The 16,675-nt window shown below is 32.0% G+C and overlaps 3 protein-coding genes across 3 annotated transcripts; 1 reads left to right on the top strand and 2 right to left on the bottom strand.

Annotated features, from left to right (window-relative positions):
• Positions 1–22: 22 nt before the first annotated feature.
• Positions 23–1,550, bottom strand: LOTGIDRAFT_227854 (hypothetical protein). Its single transcript, XM_009045471.1, has 3 exons — positions 1,243–1,550; positions 669–866; positions 23–256 (listed from the first exon to the last, which is right to left on the bottom strand). The coding sequence occupies exons 1-3, from the start codon at positions 1,482–1,484 to the stop codon at positions 244–246; spliced, it is 453 nt and encodes a 150-aa protein (XP_009043719.1). The 5' UTR covers positions 1,485–1,550; the 3' UTR covers positions 23–243.
• Positions 1,551–3,288: 1,738 nt separating this feature from the next.
• LOTGIDRAFT_103178 (hypothetical protein) lies at positions 3,289–5,153 on the bottom strand (the record flags this gene model as incomplete). The annotated part of the gene is made up of 5 exons (XM_009045470.1): positions 3,289–3,505; positions 3,646–3,770; positions 4,015–4,148; positions 4,419–4,678; positions 4,972–5,153. Coding segments are annotated over 5 exons (918 nt in total), but the record flags the coding sequence as incomplete, so codon positions are not given.
• Positions 5,154–7,430: 2,277 nt separating this feature from the next.
• LOTGIDRAFT_102951 (hypothetical protein) lies at positions 7,431–11,131 on the top strand (the record flags this gene model as incomplete). The annotated part of the gene is made up of 5 exons (XM_009045469.1): positions 7,431–7,734; positions 7,948–8,018; positions 8,421–8,558; positions 10,398–10,523; positions 10,811–11,131. 5 exons carry the CDS (start codon positions 7,431–7,433, stop codon positions 11,129–11,131), a joined length of 960 nt encoding a protein of 319 aa, XP_009043717.1.
• Positions 11,132–16,675: the final 5,544 nt, after the last annotated feature.

Below are 16,675 nucleotides of genomic sequence, written 5' to 3'. Positions count from 1 at the left end.
TCTCAATTCTTCACCGATGCAACCCCAAATCTGACAGGTATGGTCTTCCTAGTTGTAATAAATCATGCTGAAGATCTGACTTGAGTTTCAATGAGCATGTTTCAGAAACTGTATACTATGAGGCTGATTGTGGGCTGTTAATGTCAGGCTGTTGACATGACTCACAGTAGTATTGTAGAATCTGGAGCTTCATTATGATCATCTATACTCAAGGCCTTGAAGATAATTACTCTGTTTTCTCTCTCAATCAATATTTCTGAAACATATCAACTATTTGTTTACTGTAATACTTGGTAATTAAATTTACTGATAAACATTGGATATCAATGAGAAAACAACATAATAAGTAATTCTAGCTAGTTCATATAACAATACTGAAGCTAAAAAAATGGTTTTCCCCTGAGAAAATATTGTGAAATAGTTACTTGTGTATCTCAAAATATAGAAAGAAAGGCATCTCATTGGAAATAATGTAGACTCTATTCCATAACAGAGACGTAATTTTTCGTTGACTGAAGTAGAAAAGCAACTTCATTTTTAAAAGCACACCAATTTCTTTCAATATCTGATCAAATCCTACACTAAAACTAAATAATATCCCTGGTAACATTATGTACAAAACTTCCATTAAACAAATGGCATGCGTTGTACCGGACATTATAACTCACTTGTAAACTACAACAGTGTCTTGAGCATCATCAGTTACCAACTTCATGACCAAACCACCAGATTCAGAGGAAGAACCATCATCATCATGATTTCTGGAAAAACATGATTCATCACCATGATTCCCAGATGAACAAGCATTAACATCATGACTATTGTATCTGTCATCCACAGACTCCACTTTCACTTTCACATCTATCCTGAAAATTTTAATAAGCCTACATTTGAAAAATATTGCAGTTCACTTTATTTTTAATCATCAATTATGAGAAAATGTACAAAAATAGAAAGGGATGAATCACTTATGTATCACTCACAGATTAATAGAATGATGTTACATCTGACTTCGCAACAGCTGGGGTGTCAGTTGGATTATTGGTAAAATTTCCGAACATAGTTGCAATGGTTTTCTCCAAATGTACTGCAGATGCCCATCTCAAAATAGAAACTTATGTTTTAATGATTGAATTGCAAGTGTAGGCTACTGAATATTAAATATCAATTTTAATTTTTACACTTTGAATGGTGCAATATAATTTTACAACCAATTCAACTTTACACTTAGAGGAAAAATACCTTTCATGATGATCAAGAAGCATTTTAGCAACTTCCTCGTCATCAGTAACCCTGTGCAAAGTTTTAAATTCTAGCCATCTTGACATCTGGCTTTCGATGTTTACAGATGTTCTGCGAATGGAAGCTTGTTTGTGTCTGTAACGTGCGTCGAGGCCCCGTTTCCGCTCTTTCCTCTCCTCTTCTGTCAAGTCCAACGCATCTGACCTTCGGGCACGTTTCCTTTTCGGAGGTGTATCCGACATAGCAGCCTTAGGCCTACTGATATCTTATTTTTGCTATAAACTCGGGGTGTATTATGTTCATTTCTTATGCAAAATATAATGTCAAGATTTATCATAGATGGTCTTGTTTGTGGTGGTATCCTAGCCTCGACCTCAAGTCAATCCGAGTACAATTTAGTAGGCATACTGTTAGGTTCAGCTACGAACACTCAAGATTGTCCAGAAATTTTCCCCGAATGGAGACCTATTCACTCAAAATTTGTAATCTTGTTCCGATAGTATTAGGTTGCCATGTTCATTGGAGAGTGATAAGAACGATGTTCTCCTGTTCTAAATGAATCTCGAGCTGTGTCCAGAACAAAAACGCGAATACACACTGTGTTTTTGAGCATGCGCAGTTATTTTATGCTCTCGACCATAATCTGCATGTCAACATTGAACTGATAGAAACCAGACCTAGAATACCGATTTTTTGGCACTCTTTTCTGCACATAACAGTAGGCCTACTTGATGTTAATGAATTTTCTCTTCGGTCTGGCATGTAGATCCGACCCACTTTCACCAACTCAAATACACCGATAGCATTTTATCGGATATTTCACGTACAAAATGCTTAGGCTACGATACTTGCATTTTTAGCAGACAGATTTTTTTACATACCGGTAGGCTACTGAAATATTTTTATATGCCTTTGCCTCACCTTCAATTGGAGAGTATAATGTCTGTTAAAGACTAATATAGCATATTTGAACACTCTACAAATATACTCTCTTCTTTTAGAACTGGTAACAAGAAAACTTTCATATTATAGACTTTTGTTTATTGTAGATTACTCGTGGGTGTTTTTTGAACTTAATACTAACTATGCTAACTTCACCTTATCTTGTATTGAACATTTATCTCTTTATTTGTGACCTTGGCCAGTGCTTTACATAGAAGTTTTTAGGAACTTCTTCTCTCTTAACACTAAGAAACTTCTCCTCACTTCTTAGATAAGGACCAATGCATCAAAGCTATGATATATGATGTCAAATAACTGCACGTGTAGTAGATCCTATACCATATTTGATAGGGATTACAAAAAGTCGTATACTTTTTTGTAGGGCCCACTGCTGCACATTCAAGTTGTGGACAGGCTATCATGAAGTGTCATTGATTCATAAATTAAGGACCCAAGAAATATGGATAAGTTGACCTCAAGGCATTGAAAGATGTTTTAATGCCAGTATTAAAATGAAATATTCTTACAATATTGCACATGCAAATGACAAAGATACAAAATGAATTAAAAACAAAAATGACTAAAAAATATGGCACTTACAAACAAAACAAATAGCTTGAAATAATGTCAATTAATGAAATAAATGCTCTCAAATTTGTCAAGCATTCCTCTTAACAAACACATATTGCCATGTGTATTATTTAAAATAATGTCTGTTGTGTGGAAAATATCTCGTCTCTTAAACAAAGAACACAGCAAAAAAAAAAAAAAAATCAAAACAAATTGGCACATTGCAGATTAATTGGCACATGAAAAAAAAGATGACAAAAAGAGAATGTGATATATAGCACCTCCATGAAAATCTTAATTTAAAGCAATTGCATCCAGTTCACATAGAGGGAATTATTTTCACAGTTGGATGTACCCGCAAAAAATAGTAAAAAAACAAACAACATTGCATGGTAAGATGAGAAAAATCCAATATCAAAGTGGTCTAGAGAGTCCTTTTGACAGCTGGATTCTTGCTGTAAACTGGCAACATTGAATCCTTAACGCATTTTCATACAGCTCTTGCTTTCTTCAGCAAAGAATTCACAAAATTTTTCAATCATAGACTTGTATCAATGTATCCCACAGTTTAGTTGGCCACATCCCATTCTCTTTGACATTAGGAGGACTTTTATTCCACTGCCAATCTTTGACTGGAACATGCCAGTTATGTCCATAGTTTGCTATGATGTATAATTCTGTCTCACACGGTACCCGAACTTTTAGTTCTAACAGTTCTGTCCAACACAAGGTAAATTTAGGAAATATATATCTGGAACAAAACACAAAATCAGTAAGGTACCAACATGAATGATTTCAGTATCCATAAGTATTCATCAATAATATCATGTTATGAGTATCATAGCCAGATTATTTGGATTTCCGAACAGAGAGTATAAATATTTGACTCACTTGTATTTTTGACCAGTCCAAGCATGAGTTCCTCCATTCCATACATGGTCATTTTCTTCATAGAAGAAAAATATATCAAGCTTCACTTCTCCTAGTTGATATGATAGTTCAAAACTATCATTTAACTGAAATAGACAGATCATAAAAGAAGATGTTTTTAGGGTCTTCTGCACAACCTGAATTGCCTTTGTCAACAACTTGTTAATAAACCTTTTCTGTCTTATGTCAGGTCAGACTCTCTGCAGCACTCTCATAAGATAATTGAGTTGGTAATTTGTAAAGCACAATCTCATGATAGAACCAGATCAACACACTTACAATAACAGAAAGGTGTAGGAAAACTAATAACAAGGTAATTGACCAACTTACCCGACCAAACAAGTGTTTTAGAAGAAATCCCTTATCTTCAAACATTTCAGTTAAACCATCTTTATAATCCTTGATCCATATTCCAATATCCACATCTTTACTATAAGGTATAATACCACACTGTCGGTACCAGCCTAGTGGTAGAAAAATAAAACTCATTTTCTGATCTCTCTTTAAGGGGGGTCATCTTCAAAACAAAAAGAGCTGTAGACCTGCCATGACCCTATTCAGAATAGTGTCAAAAAATTTAATACATCATCTATAAGTTTAATACTGTAAATTTTACTGAACTTAATATTTTAATCGTGACTTGATTTTAAAAGAGAAAAGTTAGTAGCTTTCAGCACAGCTGTTTGGCACAATAACAATATCTAGTAGCAAGAATGAGTAAGATGAATTCTTACCTAAACAAGTTCCACTGCTTAACCAAAACTTAATGTTCATGGCATCAAGAATTTCCTTTGCTTTAGCTAAGAGTTGCCTCCCTTTCTTTTGAAAATGAAGAGCTTGTGGCTTTGTATCTTTGGGATATTTTTTATAAAACTGTTCAGCCTGACTATAATTACACTCTAAAAATGTTTTGTTTGATTCTGTTACAAATTGTAAAATGTTTTTTGGCACTGTGATTGGAATTTTGTCTATTTCTATCACTCTTGTTTCAAAACTGCGAAAAAAAAAAAAATTACAATGAAATCTTCAGAAATAGAATTTTCAAGATTCTCCATCAAATTGCAAGTTATTTAAGTTTGCTGGATTTGGCTAATCCTTTCAAATTCCATTCCCTTGAAAATGGTTGTCACACCTGATGTTCAAGAAACCTTTACACCGAATGATCCAGCAAAATTACACCATGAAATAGACAAAAGCGAGTGCGCTGAGAAATCCCAAGATATCAATTGTCAATCAATTAGAGAATAACAATAATCTTGCAATTTGAAAGGAAATATAAGTAAGTACCTATCATAAACATTAGCATGCTGACCATAAGATGCTCTATTCAGATGAAACCAAGGTGTCTGTACCGCAGGATTAAAAACTATTTTATCAGACCATATGAAGTTATCTCCCCTAGTATATAGTACCACCAGGTGGAGTACCATGCCATTTTGAAACAGGAGATAATGAGACGGAAGATTTTTATTGGTTGAATATTCTGAGGGAAGATGAACTGATTTTCTCACATAATTTGTGACAATGGAAAATCCTTCAGATTCATAATCATCCAACAGTTCAGTCTACAAGAAGAAAATAAAAAAATATTACAGGCTTGATTACAAGAATGTCACAAATATCTTTTTTTACTGATTACATGCTTTCTGTATCTGTATGCTTAAAAATTACATTTACACTGATGTCTATCTAAACAATTCATTAGTTTTACTTTCTTTTCATTCTATTGCAATAATGAAATAACCATAAGGCATAAACTTACTCACAGCTCGTACATAAACTAAGAAATACACATTTCCTTAATGTTAATTGTTATTTAAATGATGTTCTTAAAGAGTTCCAAAATGTAATATATGAATTTACCTTCTCAGCTTTGCTAGCTTGAATACCAAAGGTAATGGTATTAGAAGACTGACAAAGATGAGCACAAGCAACAAGATCAGAGGCTATATTGGTTGCTACTGAGGTCAAAATAGCTGGTTCTAATAAAACTAAAGGTGTCTCATGTCTAGCTGTTGTTTCAAGAAACAGTAATAATAACCTCTGAAAAATATAGTAACTATCTAAAATACACATTCTGTAATAATATTAATGTTAATGATTAGTTAGGAAAAATATAATGTATAATGGCCAAAGAACAGACAATGTAATGCACCATTCTGATCTGTCAATACCAGTTCCAGTCCTGATAATAGCCACTAGATTCCGTATATTCATATTCAATAAAAAAAAAATTATCTCTGTTTTGCTACTAGATTATTTCTATAATCTTATAAAAATGTATCCAATATCTTACCAATTTCTCTTCTTCAGAAACTCTGAAATTTTTCTTCAAATAATCAACACTCTGATACAAAAGACAAAAATTACTAATATTTTCAACAAAGATTATAAAATTGATCTTCAGACATTAGGCTACAAACAAGGAATTTCAGATATACCAAAATACATCAGATCAGTTAATCATTGTTACGTCTCTTATCATCTATCTAGTATCAATCTTATAACTAACCAAAAGTGACAGTGGAATAGCTTAGTTGGTAACAGTTACATTGACTTCTACTTGGTAATTGGGCAGCGTAGGTTCAAATCCTCAGATTTCACTCCTAATAACTAAACTACCATGCATCCCATACACGCGGAAAACAATGGATGGTAAGCTGAAAGCTTGTTTGAATTGGCATCCATATAACTTAAATTATTTCTGTTTAAAATATGAAACTTTCATTTAATAATATGATTTAAGTTTGAATCTAATCCACTACAAAACTTTACCTGTCTATATACTGTTTTATAAAGAACAAACTGTATCAATAAAAACAGTAGGCTAAAAATAGCCACAAGCTTGATTAATCTTCTCTTTTTCATCACATAATTAATCTGAAATTTGAAAGATCAAAACTATGAGGATTCTGAGGTGTCAATTTAACAGCCTACTCTTTTAAATTGACTGTCTACATTGAGCTTTGAATTGAATTTTTTCTCTCATTTCATTAATATCAAAAATGAAATTTTCAACAATATGTCATTTGTCTTAGAATGTCTTTGGCAGTTTGGGTCCATAGAAATATACGGATCATTGACTGAAATAGACATACTCCCCTCCCAGAAAATTATAGAAATATATTTAATCTTATCAAACCAAATACATTCTCTGGATCATCTAGGAGTGTAGCCATAGGGTAGGCCTAGTGTCAGAGATTTCCAGAGTTGACATTTCATAGACACCAACCAACTTAATGCTTAAACTTAAAAACTCTTATCTTATCCAGTGTGTGAATATGTATACGTACGATATTTAAACGAAGCAAATTACACTCACATTTTTTGAAAGAAAATAATAATAATTCTGTTTTAGTGTAAAAAATGAGAGCTTTCCATGGAGGCTGACATGTTGTGATTCCGCAGTGATTTGCATTAAAGAAACAATTTCAAACTTCATACTATTGGCAAACCATTTCATAGGTCCTTTTTGAAGAAAATATACAGTTCAGAATATTTATTAATGTTTTTTTTAATTTTCATCTTGAAAATATAGATTTTTCAATGATGAGTTAAAAAATGATTTAGCCCGAACCAGTGACGACGCGCCACCTACACCGCAACGTGTCTAGCAGATGAAAACATAAACATATGTCTTAGCTGTCAAAAATGTTATATGGGACATAGTGATCACAGATTACTTGTTATTAACATTCTAGGTTTTAAGACCTACATATCATATCACAATGGATAACAAGGCATATATGGACGCTTTGAAAATCGTGTTGATATGTATTATGTGGTATATGTGTAGTTCGTGTGATAACATTATAGGAAAAGTTATTTTAAACGAGTTTCAATATCCTATGACAATTACAATGGCTTACCTAGTGACATTGTCAGTTGGTTTGGAACCATTCTTACGGTACATGAAAGTACCAACTGAGTTGAATATACCGAAACGCTATTATTTTACTATGATCATTCCCTTAGCTTTAGGAAAATTTTTGTCGTCATTATCGTCTTTCATCAGTATATGGAAATCATCAGTCTCCTACGCACATACAGGTTGGTATTTCTCATTATGGAGTAAATAATACATCTGCAAGTAAATATGCCAAGAATGGAAAATTCATTATTTGAATATTGTCACTCAGATTTCTTTAAAAACAGTTGTATTCATTATTACATAATATATATAGTTTACAATTATTTCATATGATATTATCGCATAACATCCTATAGTAAGTGTGGCTTGAATTTGATGTTTAAATTTTCTAGTGAAAGCCACTCTACCACTCTTTACAGTAGTTTTATCCAGAGTTATTTTAAAAGAAAAACAGACATGGCCTGTAAGTATTTTACCACCAAAGCCACATTACAGGTACCTTGAATTGTGCCAGAAAACATGGCAATGCTAAATTAAGATATTCTCATAGTAGCTTTAACCATAATTAAAAAGTACTGGTTCAAATTTTTGCAAGAATATAGAACAGAAGCATTGGCCTACAGCACTGTGGAATATAGTTCAACTTTACTGTTATTGTACCTGAATATCTCAGATCATTGATCATAGATATATATGTCTGCTGAACATGGCTATTCCTTTATTTACTACTTTTTTGTTTCATATTCAAAATTGTTCTATTCACAGTATACTATACTATATACCTAGCTATGTACGGCTGTAGGCTTGTGTGCTGATATATTTCACTATTTGTTCATGAATGTTACGGAAATTTTTATTTTTTCAGGTGTATATATCTATATTACCTATCATAGGGGGTGTTATTATAGCCACAGTTACAGAGAGCAAATTTGAAATTCTGGGTTTATATAGTGCTTTATTTGCAACTACTTGTTTTTCATTACAAGTCATCTTCTCTAAAAAGGTGAGTTAAAAAGTCAATAGACTGAGATATGTGGTTGAAGTAAGATTTGAATTTCAAAAGGATAATTGATTCAAATCTGACCTAGATTTTTTTTCATAGCTGCATAATTTTGCTAGATTAAGATACCAACTATAAATTTGGGTAAGTCAATAGACTATTCAAAGACAATAAAAACTTCAGATTCTTGATTTTAAGAATTAAGAAAAGGCAACTTAGTATTTGTTGTTTTTTTTTAATTTTCACCCTTGTGTTCAGAAATTCCTATTCGTTATTCTAAGAAGGTGAAGTACAATGTCACAACTTACATGAATGGTTTTTGAGTGTAAAATAAGGCTTGGCTGCAGACTTTTTCACAGTTTTTATTTGTTAACCTTGAAAAATACCGGTATTGATTTAATTATAAGCCTAGTCTGTAATAATTAAGAGAAGACTGTTAGTAGATATCAATTTCAAACTGCTTATTGTATCTTTAATAAACTTATTATAATACAATAGAGGATAATTCAATATTGTAAATTACTGTCATTATTATATATAGAAATTAAGATTAAGTGAACAGCTGTGCATTCAAAGACCTGGTGTTATTTCTCAGTGATTTAAAAACTATAAAGTATGTTGAAAGAATAATCAGTGAATGAAACAAATTGACAAGGATTATAATCTACAATTGATTAATTTAGTTAATGTTCAAACAGCTGATATATCAATCATCTTTCAATCATGTTAGTATCACAGGGTTCGCACAGCCTTGAAAAACCCTTGAATTCTGTCCATTGCCTTTAAAAACCTTGATTTCAAAAAAAGTCTTTGAAAACACCATAAAAAACCCATTTTCTCTTGAAAAGTCCTTGAATTTTGAGTTGAGTCAAATTGTGTATATTTTTATCATTAACCCCATTGACAAATATTAACTATCTTTATTGATTTCACAGTTCAGAAGTTAGGTACATGTGTATTCTGTCAGACTAATATCCTTGAAAAGACCTTGAATTTCAAAGCCCAGAGTCCTTGAAAAGTCTGAATTTTTAAGGCAAAGTGCTGTATGAACCCTGTATCATATTTCAGTAAGGGTGAAAATATTAACAAAATTTGCATGATCATGATATTGTTTTTTATACGCCCACATCTCTCTATATGGACGTATATTGTCGGCACCCCTGTCAGTCCGTCGGTCCATCCGTCCGTCAACATTTGCTTGTAAACGCTCTAAAAACTAGAGTTTTTGATGGAATCAAATGAAATACGGTATGTGTATACATATTCATAAGACGAAGATCAAGTTCGAATTTGAGCTATTTTCGACTGTTAGCAGAGTTATTGCCCTTGCCCCGACATCTTGAATATGCTATTACTCTCTTAGTTTTCAACCGATTTTGATGAAACTTAAAATAGATGTTATTGGACCTAAATCGAAAGGTTTGAGAAAGTTTAGTTTACTTATTTTCGACCGTAAGAAGCAAAGTTATTGCCCTTACCTCAAATATTTACCATGCCGCGGTGGGCGTATATGGCTGTGGTCCACTATCTTAATCAAGGACTTCCAGATTTGACAAGCAAATTCATTCATTTAGATAGTTCAAAATTTCATTTAATATTATGCATATATTATTATGGAACCATGTGCTAAAAGTTATGCTAATTAAACATGCTTGGCAGTTGTTGCTGCCGTGATAAATTCAGGACACTGAATGGCAAAGCACTATTATAAGCTCAATGGTGTTAGGTTTGTCACAAAAATAATGTTTCAAAGCTATTAATTCATATAGCAGACTATTTCTTAGACTTTCTGCTGAAATATTGTCTTTTAAATTTCTATTTGATATGTGTTATATTTTTCAGTGTTTAAAAGAGACTGGTCTCCATCATTTAAGATTATTAGTATTATGTTCTCGAATAGCAGCTATGTTATTTATTCCTTTCTGGCTATTGTGGGATTTTAGAAAAATCATACATGATGAAGAATTTGTAAGTGAATTACTACGAGCAATAAATATTAAAGTATAGTGTGACCTATCTTAATGTATACACCTGCTTAGATCATTAACTATGAGTTGTTATTTGAGTTATGCCAAAATAAGTCAAAAAGAATAGATCAGCAAAGAAGTCATCATAATTGAGAATGATTTTTTTTAGTACGGATTACAATTCAAGAGTCTTTTGAAGACAGCAAAGCTATTAAGAACAAAAAGACTGTTTTTTGTCTGAATTTTTTGGTTTCCATCAAAACTGTAATCTCCTTCTTTGTATTTCAGATGGAAAGTGGTAAAATAATGCAGACTTTATTCCTGATACTATGTGATTCTGTTTTTAATGCCTTACATAATGTGTTTGCCTTTACATTACTATCAATGGTTATGCCATTATCGTATGCTGTAGCTAATGCCACAAAACGTATTGTCATCATATCTAGTTCCTTAATAATTCTACAGAATCCTGTTACTTCAATGAACATTGTAGGAATGTTAGTGGCAATATTTGGAGTTCTATGCTACAATAAGGTTTGTTCCTTTTTCTATAGAAATTTGAGTTGTGGAAACTATGTTTTTATCTTTAAAGCACAACATTTATATTGACTCTATGTTAGCTGGTGTATATTTGTCACTCATATCTGATTCACATTCCAAAATGTCCTCTAACACTTAAAATTGAATTTTGGTTTCGATTTTAACAAAAAATCTTTCTTCTATTTTTAAACATGCCTGTAAGAGATCATTAAAGGATGGGTGAGTTATGAACTGGACAAGTGAAATTCAGAGTTTTATATCATGACCTTTTTCAGAGCAGCAATGCAGACGACTTGTATCATTTTGGATTACTAATCTCTAATTCTAAGGACACATATGACTAGCTGTTCAGGATATACGTTTAGCGGAATATTGTGTCGGATGGTTACGTGGGCGTACTAGTCAAGCTGATGTCCAGACACAATTGTGTTCATATCCCTTCTGATGCTTCTTCTGATAACCTTCCATCAAGCAGCTAACAGTTATGATTATCAAAATGCAGGGTATGCTTCTGAAGACATAATGGCACTTTGCAAACAACTTTTGACCTTTTTTTTTATATCTTTTCAGACCAAGTACGATCAAAATCAAGCCTTAAAGAGACAAGAGCTATTACCAAGATTCCAACAAGATATTACTGTAACATCATCTAAATCGCAATCAAATGGACATTTAGGACAAAATGGACATATCTTATTACGCGAGTGGCACAATACAGATCATGTGACTATTATTCCTGTGACAGCTCGTACTGAACCTGATATTCAACACAATTCCACAAATTCTAGTCATCGAACCCGAAACACTGTGTACAATATATGAAATTTTTATTAGGAAAACAAAAACTGAAAATATCAAAAAATTTCAGTGGTGTACTAATGGTATTTTAACAGACATGTCATGACATGTTTAGGGTATTGAAGCAATATAGTCTGCCTAGTAAATATCACAATAGATGTTCACAAAATTTTATCAGAAATGGTCTTCCTTTCTTAGAAAATTGACATTGAATAGTTCAAGTCAATTTAAACAGCAGTCATTTAGGAAAAGCCAACATTTATTTTCTTTTCATTTGAAACACTTCATTTTTGTTTTCTGAAAGAAAAAACAGCACAATATCTTGAGGTGTACTAAAATTTGAATCAAATTGATGATTAGAGCAGCTACTATTGAGTGTCTGGTGTGTTGGGTTTTGAGTTTCAGAATGTGTTTGGAACAAGTTTTGAGTCTTTCATAGAAGTACTGGATAAGTGTGCCACAAAGTGTTGTCATGGTTTTTAAGACTTGATTGATATTATAGATTGTTGTATATTTATTTTAAGTGTTATAAACATGAATAAAAAAATAAATATTTTGAATAATAACATTGTTTTTCATCATCCAGAGTATTTAAATTCTAAAATAAATTTAGAATACATGAATATTTACTTGGACTAAAAGATAATATCGTTATTTTCTGAAATAGATAAGTTAATGCTTCGCTTTGTAATTTTATGAAGATTTATTTGTAGTCTAGAGCTTATACTTTGTTTATGTTATTATTTCCCTTTATCTACTTTGAGCACTTCCTGTTTTTTATTTAGTCAGGTAAGGAAGATGAAAAACAAATTATTCAAAAAATTAAGAATTGCAGACGAGACATTTCATAATGGAATAATATACGCATTACAAACACTCATAAGAAATAATTGACAAAGGTTTACATTATTTATATAAAACTGAATGAAGCAGTTATTTCAGAAATCCATTTCTTTGATATAATGAAAAATAATTACCAGTAGCCTATACTTCATTTACGACATTTATCATTTATAATATACAACCTAAAATATACCATTGAAGCTTACATAGTATACGATTTAACTACATTGTATCATTGGCAAGTGACATATTCAGCCTGCTTAATTGGGATGTCATTCTGGTACCATGCATAAACCATCATATTGTGAAGCTTTTCAGCAATGAGGCTATTATTTCAATTTCTGTCATTGGACCATACAACTGATAATGATTCTTTTCACATTGATTTAAGTTTAACATTTATTTATTGACAGTGACAACTTTCAAAACATTTAAAATATGTTCATGTGTTATAAAGCTTTCATCAAACTTTTTCAGTCCTTTTGAACTCTTTTTAATTTAAGCCTTGAATGACATATAGTAGTGAGGAGTACATACCACAAACACAAGGGAATATTATGGTATAAGCACACCTCTTCTTTTTAGTTTAATTCACATAGTTCAGTCTTTTTGAGTTTTGATTTAAGTCTGATTTGATATCATGGGATAACTCTAAACTTCCAATGTTTACTGTAATTGTTTAGGTGTAATCCTAAATATGGGTTGACTACTGTTCTCTTTTACTGAGTTTCTCTCAGGTGTGCTTCAACCGAAATGTGGCCCGTTTTATTTGTGCATTGGAAACCAATTTGAGAACACGAGGAGGTTAAGTAATAATACACAAGATTTATAAGTTCAGATCCAGAAAAAATGCTCATTTTTAAAATTCATAAAATGCTATAAAATTTTAAAACCTTTAAAAAAAAAACAAAAGATGGTCACGATGTTTGTTTCTACAAATATCTTGGCACATCCAGGATAACTATCAAATAAACTTTAGCTTGAATAAAGCAATTCTTTGATCAAAACTTAGATGGACCCTTATCTCTTTCCAAGTGTTAGAGGTATGAACCAGTATTATCTTTTTTTTTTAACAAAAAATCTTGAATAGTTAATAATAAATTAATAAAAAAGAAAAACACCTTTCTGATATTTGGTACAAAACACAGGGCTTTCGGAGTTAGTGTTTTGGATAATGTAAAAGTTAGGCAACAGAAATGATAATTTTTTAGAAATTGAGATTAGAGTAATTTAACTTTCAAGAGCTACTTCAGTCACGTCTTTTCGTGTAAATATAAAATAACTAGACTTGTCTCCCTTTATATATAACACTTCAAAACATTGACAAGTTAAATGGAATTTTCCCACTAAAGTCAATATATTCTGAAAAAAGACAAAATTAAATTTAAAAATGAAGAAAAAAAGAAAGGTATGAAGAGGATGATAGATGGAAATAAATGAAAAAGGTAAGTCTATTTGTAAATTATATTTTCTTCTCACCTTTGACTTGGCTGCCTGTCTGACTACCTATCCACTCATAAAAAAAACTTGTTGCCCAACTGTCCACTTACTCATGAATTTTCTGGTTGTAAAAACTCATGAAACCTGACTGCTGGTCTCTCTGTCTATTAAATCATGAAACTTGGCTGCTGGTCTATCTGTTCATCCACACATGAAACTTGGTTGCCTGTCTGTTCATCTCATGAAACTTGGTTGGCTGTCTATCCATCTACTCATGAAACTTGGTTGGCTGTCTGTCCATCTACTCATGAAACTTGGTTACCCGTTTGTCCATCTACTCATGAAACATGGTTACCCCTCTGTCCATCTATTCATGAAACTTGGTTACCCATCAGTCCATCTACTTATGAAACTTGGTTGTCTGTCTGTCCATCTACTCATGAAACTTGGTTGCTGTCAGTCCATCTATCATGAAACTTGGTTGCTGGTCTGTCTATTCATCTTCAATTTGTTTATGGGGATAATTTCAAAGGTTTTTGTTTGCGCTTGCATTAAATAAGTGATAAAACTTTTAATGAAAACTAAACAAAAATTTAAGCTGTATCTCAACCAGTGGAATATTAAAGAAAGAATTCTGAATATGTTATGGAGCTAATTTGATGATACAACTGTCATTATCCTCAAAACAAACTAATATCATTCGATGAAAGTTTCGGAATAAAAAATGAAGGCTAATTGCAATTTGTACTTTTGCTCCACAGATCTTTTATTCATGCATGTAATATGATGAAATGTGTGATCATGTACAGCAAGCCCTAGGGAAACCTTCATGTTAGTACTCCAGTATAAATATTCTTTATTGAATTAATGGGAGATGAAAGGAATCCATAAAAAGTCAAACCAATGAAACTGAAATATGTTACACTATTCTGTAATCAGGCAATGGGACAATAACTGTATTGTATAAGATTACAGAACTTGTACAGGGAGTAACCTAATTTCGTGGAAACCTATTATTCGTGGATTTTTGGAAATGATTAACAATTTACGTGAGCGACCTTGCGCGACCTCCGCATTAGTTTGTTTTAATAAACATGGGTTTTCTCTATAATATCAGCTAGTAGAATGAATCCAGTAGTTTCAAGCAAGGTAAAATGTATTAATGTATACTTTGGCAAATACAAAATGGCGGATTTCACTTATTACCAAACGTCACCATTTTTTATCGGCCGAATTTCATTATAATCCCGAGCGGTAATCGGAATTCCAAATGTCATCTGCTAGAATATAATCCAACGAATGATGTCACGTGATCAACTAGCGGATTCCGTGTCAGCAGAAAATTTCTATGGAACACAAAGTGGACCATATTCTTATGTTGTTTCAGTGCCTTTTAGCAATAAATCACGATACGTATCTTATTTTGTCAGTCACTATTTTTTTTTTAAATCGTGGTTCTTTGAATGAATTGTCACTAGTTATAATGAATTGATATTAAAGATAAATACTAAGAGAAGTTAATTATACCACCCGGTATCCATACAACGTGTTTTTCTAGACTTATTTATAGATCAAACATTGTACACGAAAATAAGTGACGCATTCTGCCGCCGTTGCCGAGTTGGTTGCTCATGAAATATGGGTCAAAGTGAAGGATTCATTAAGAAAATCGAAAGAAACCAATCTGTATTATTTTGTAGAATATCTGAGGAAACATCTAAGACATAAAAATTTTTTTTTGTTTTTTTAACTTTGACGAAATTCGGTGTTGAATCCTTATATCCACCAAAAATAGGTTACACCACTGTATTTCTTCTGTCAGAGGAGCCTGAAATCATATCAAAATTCTATGTTGTGGAATCAATCTCTTCCTTTATTGGTCTAGAAAAATACCTTTTTCGGTAATCTCAGGCAAGTGTTGCTGTCATTGTTTCTGTACTTTCAAAGATTGATTGTTGCGCTGAAAGTCTCCAATGAGTAACTTTATTGATTTGTAATGTTTGATGAAAACAGAATTTTCACATAGTTTGATGATAGATTAAAATCTCTTCATTATCACATTTACATCCAGTTCTCTCATTTTCCATTATTTGTACACATCAATTGATAAATTATTCTTTATTTTAAGTCACCAGCTAAATATAAATTACTGAATGATGTAATTGATTTCAATCCATGGTGTCTACTTCATACAATTTTTACCTACATTAATTTCTTTCACTAATTGTGTCACTTAATTTAACAAGGTTGCCAAAAAATCAGAAAGTATTTATATGTAAGCAATCATTAAATATTCCATGCATGTTCCAAATGATCTTTAAGCAGCAATACCTTGTTACGATTCCTTAAAGAAGACAATCATTGTGACAAAACGTTTAAACTTATTTACGGTTAGAACAGATGAGTCTGATGCAGAATCATGAAACTTGATGATAAATATTTGATGCAATAAGGTTTTCAACAAAGACAAGCCTTCAAATTATATCATGTGATTAATATCATTAATGCAAGATTTTTCACATTGAAATAAAT

This window comes from Lottia gigantea, assembly GCF_000327385.1.
Source record: "Lottia gigantea unplaced genomic scaffold LOTGIsca_1, whole genome shotgun sequence".
NCBI lineage: Eukaryota > Metazoa > Mollusca > Gastropoda > Lottiidae > Lottia > Lottia gigantea.
This window is presented reverse-complemented; position numbering and strand designations above follow the sequence as displayed.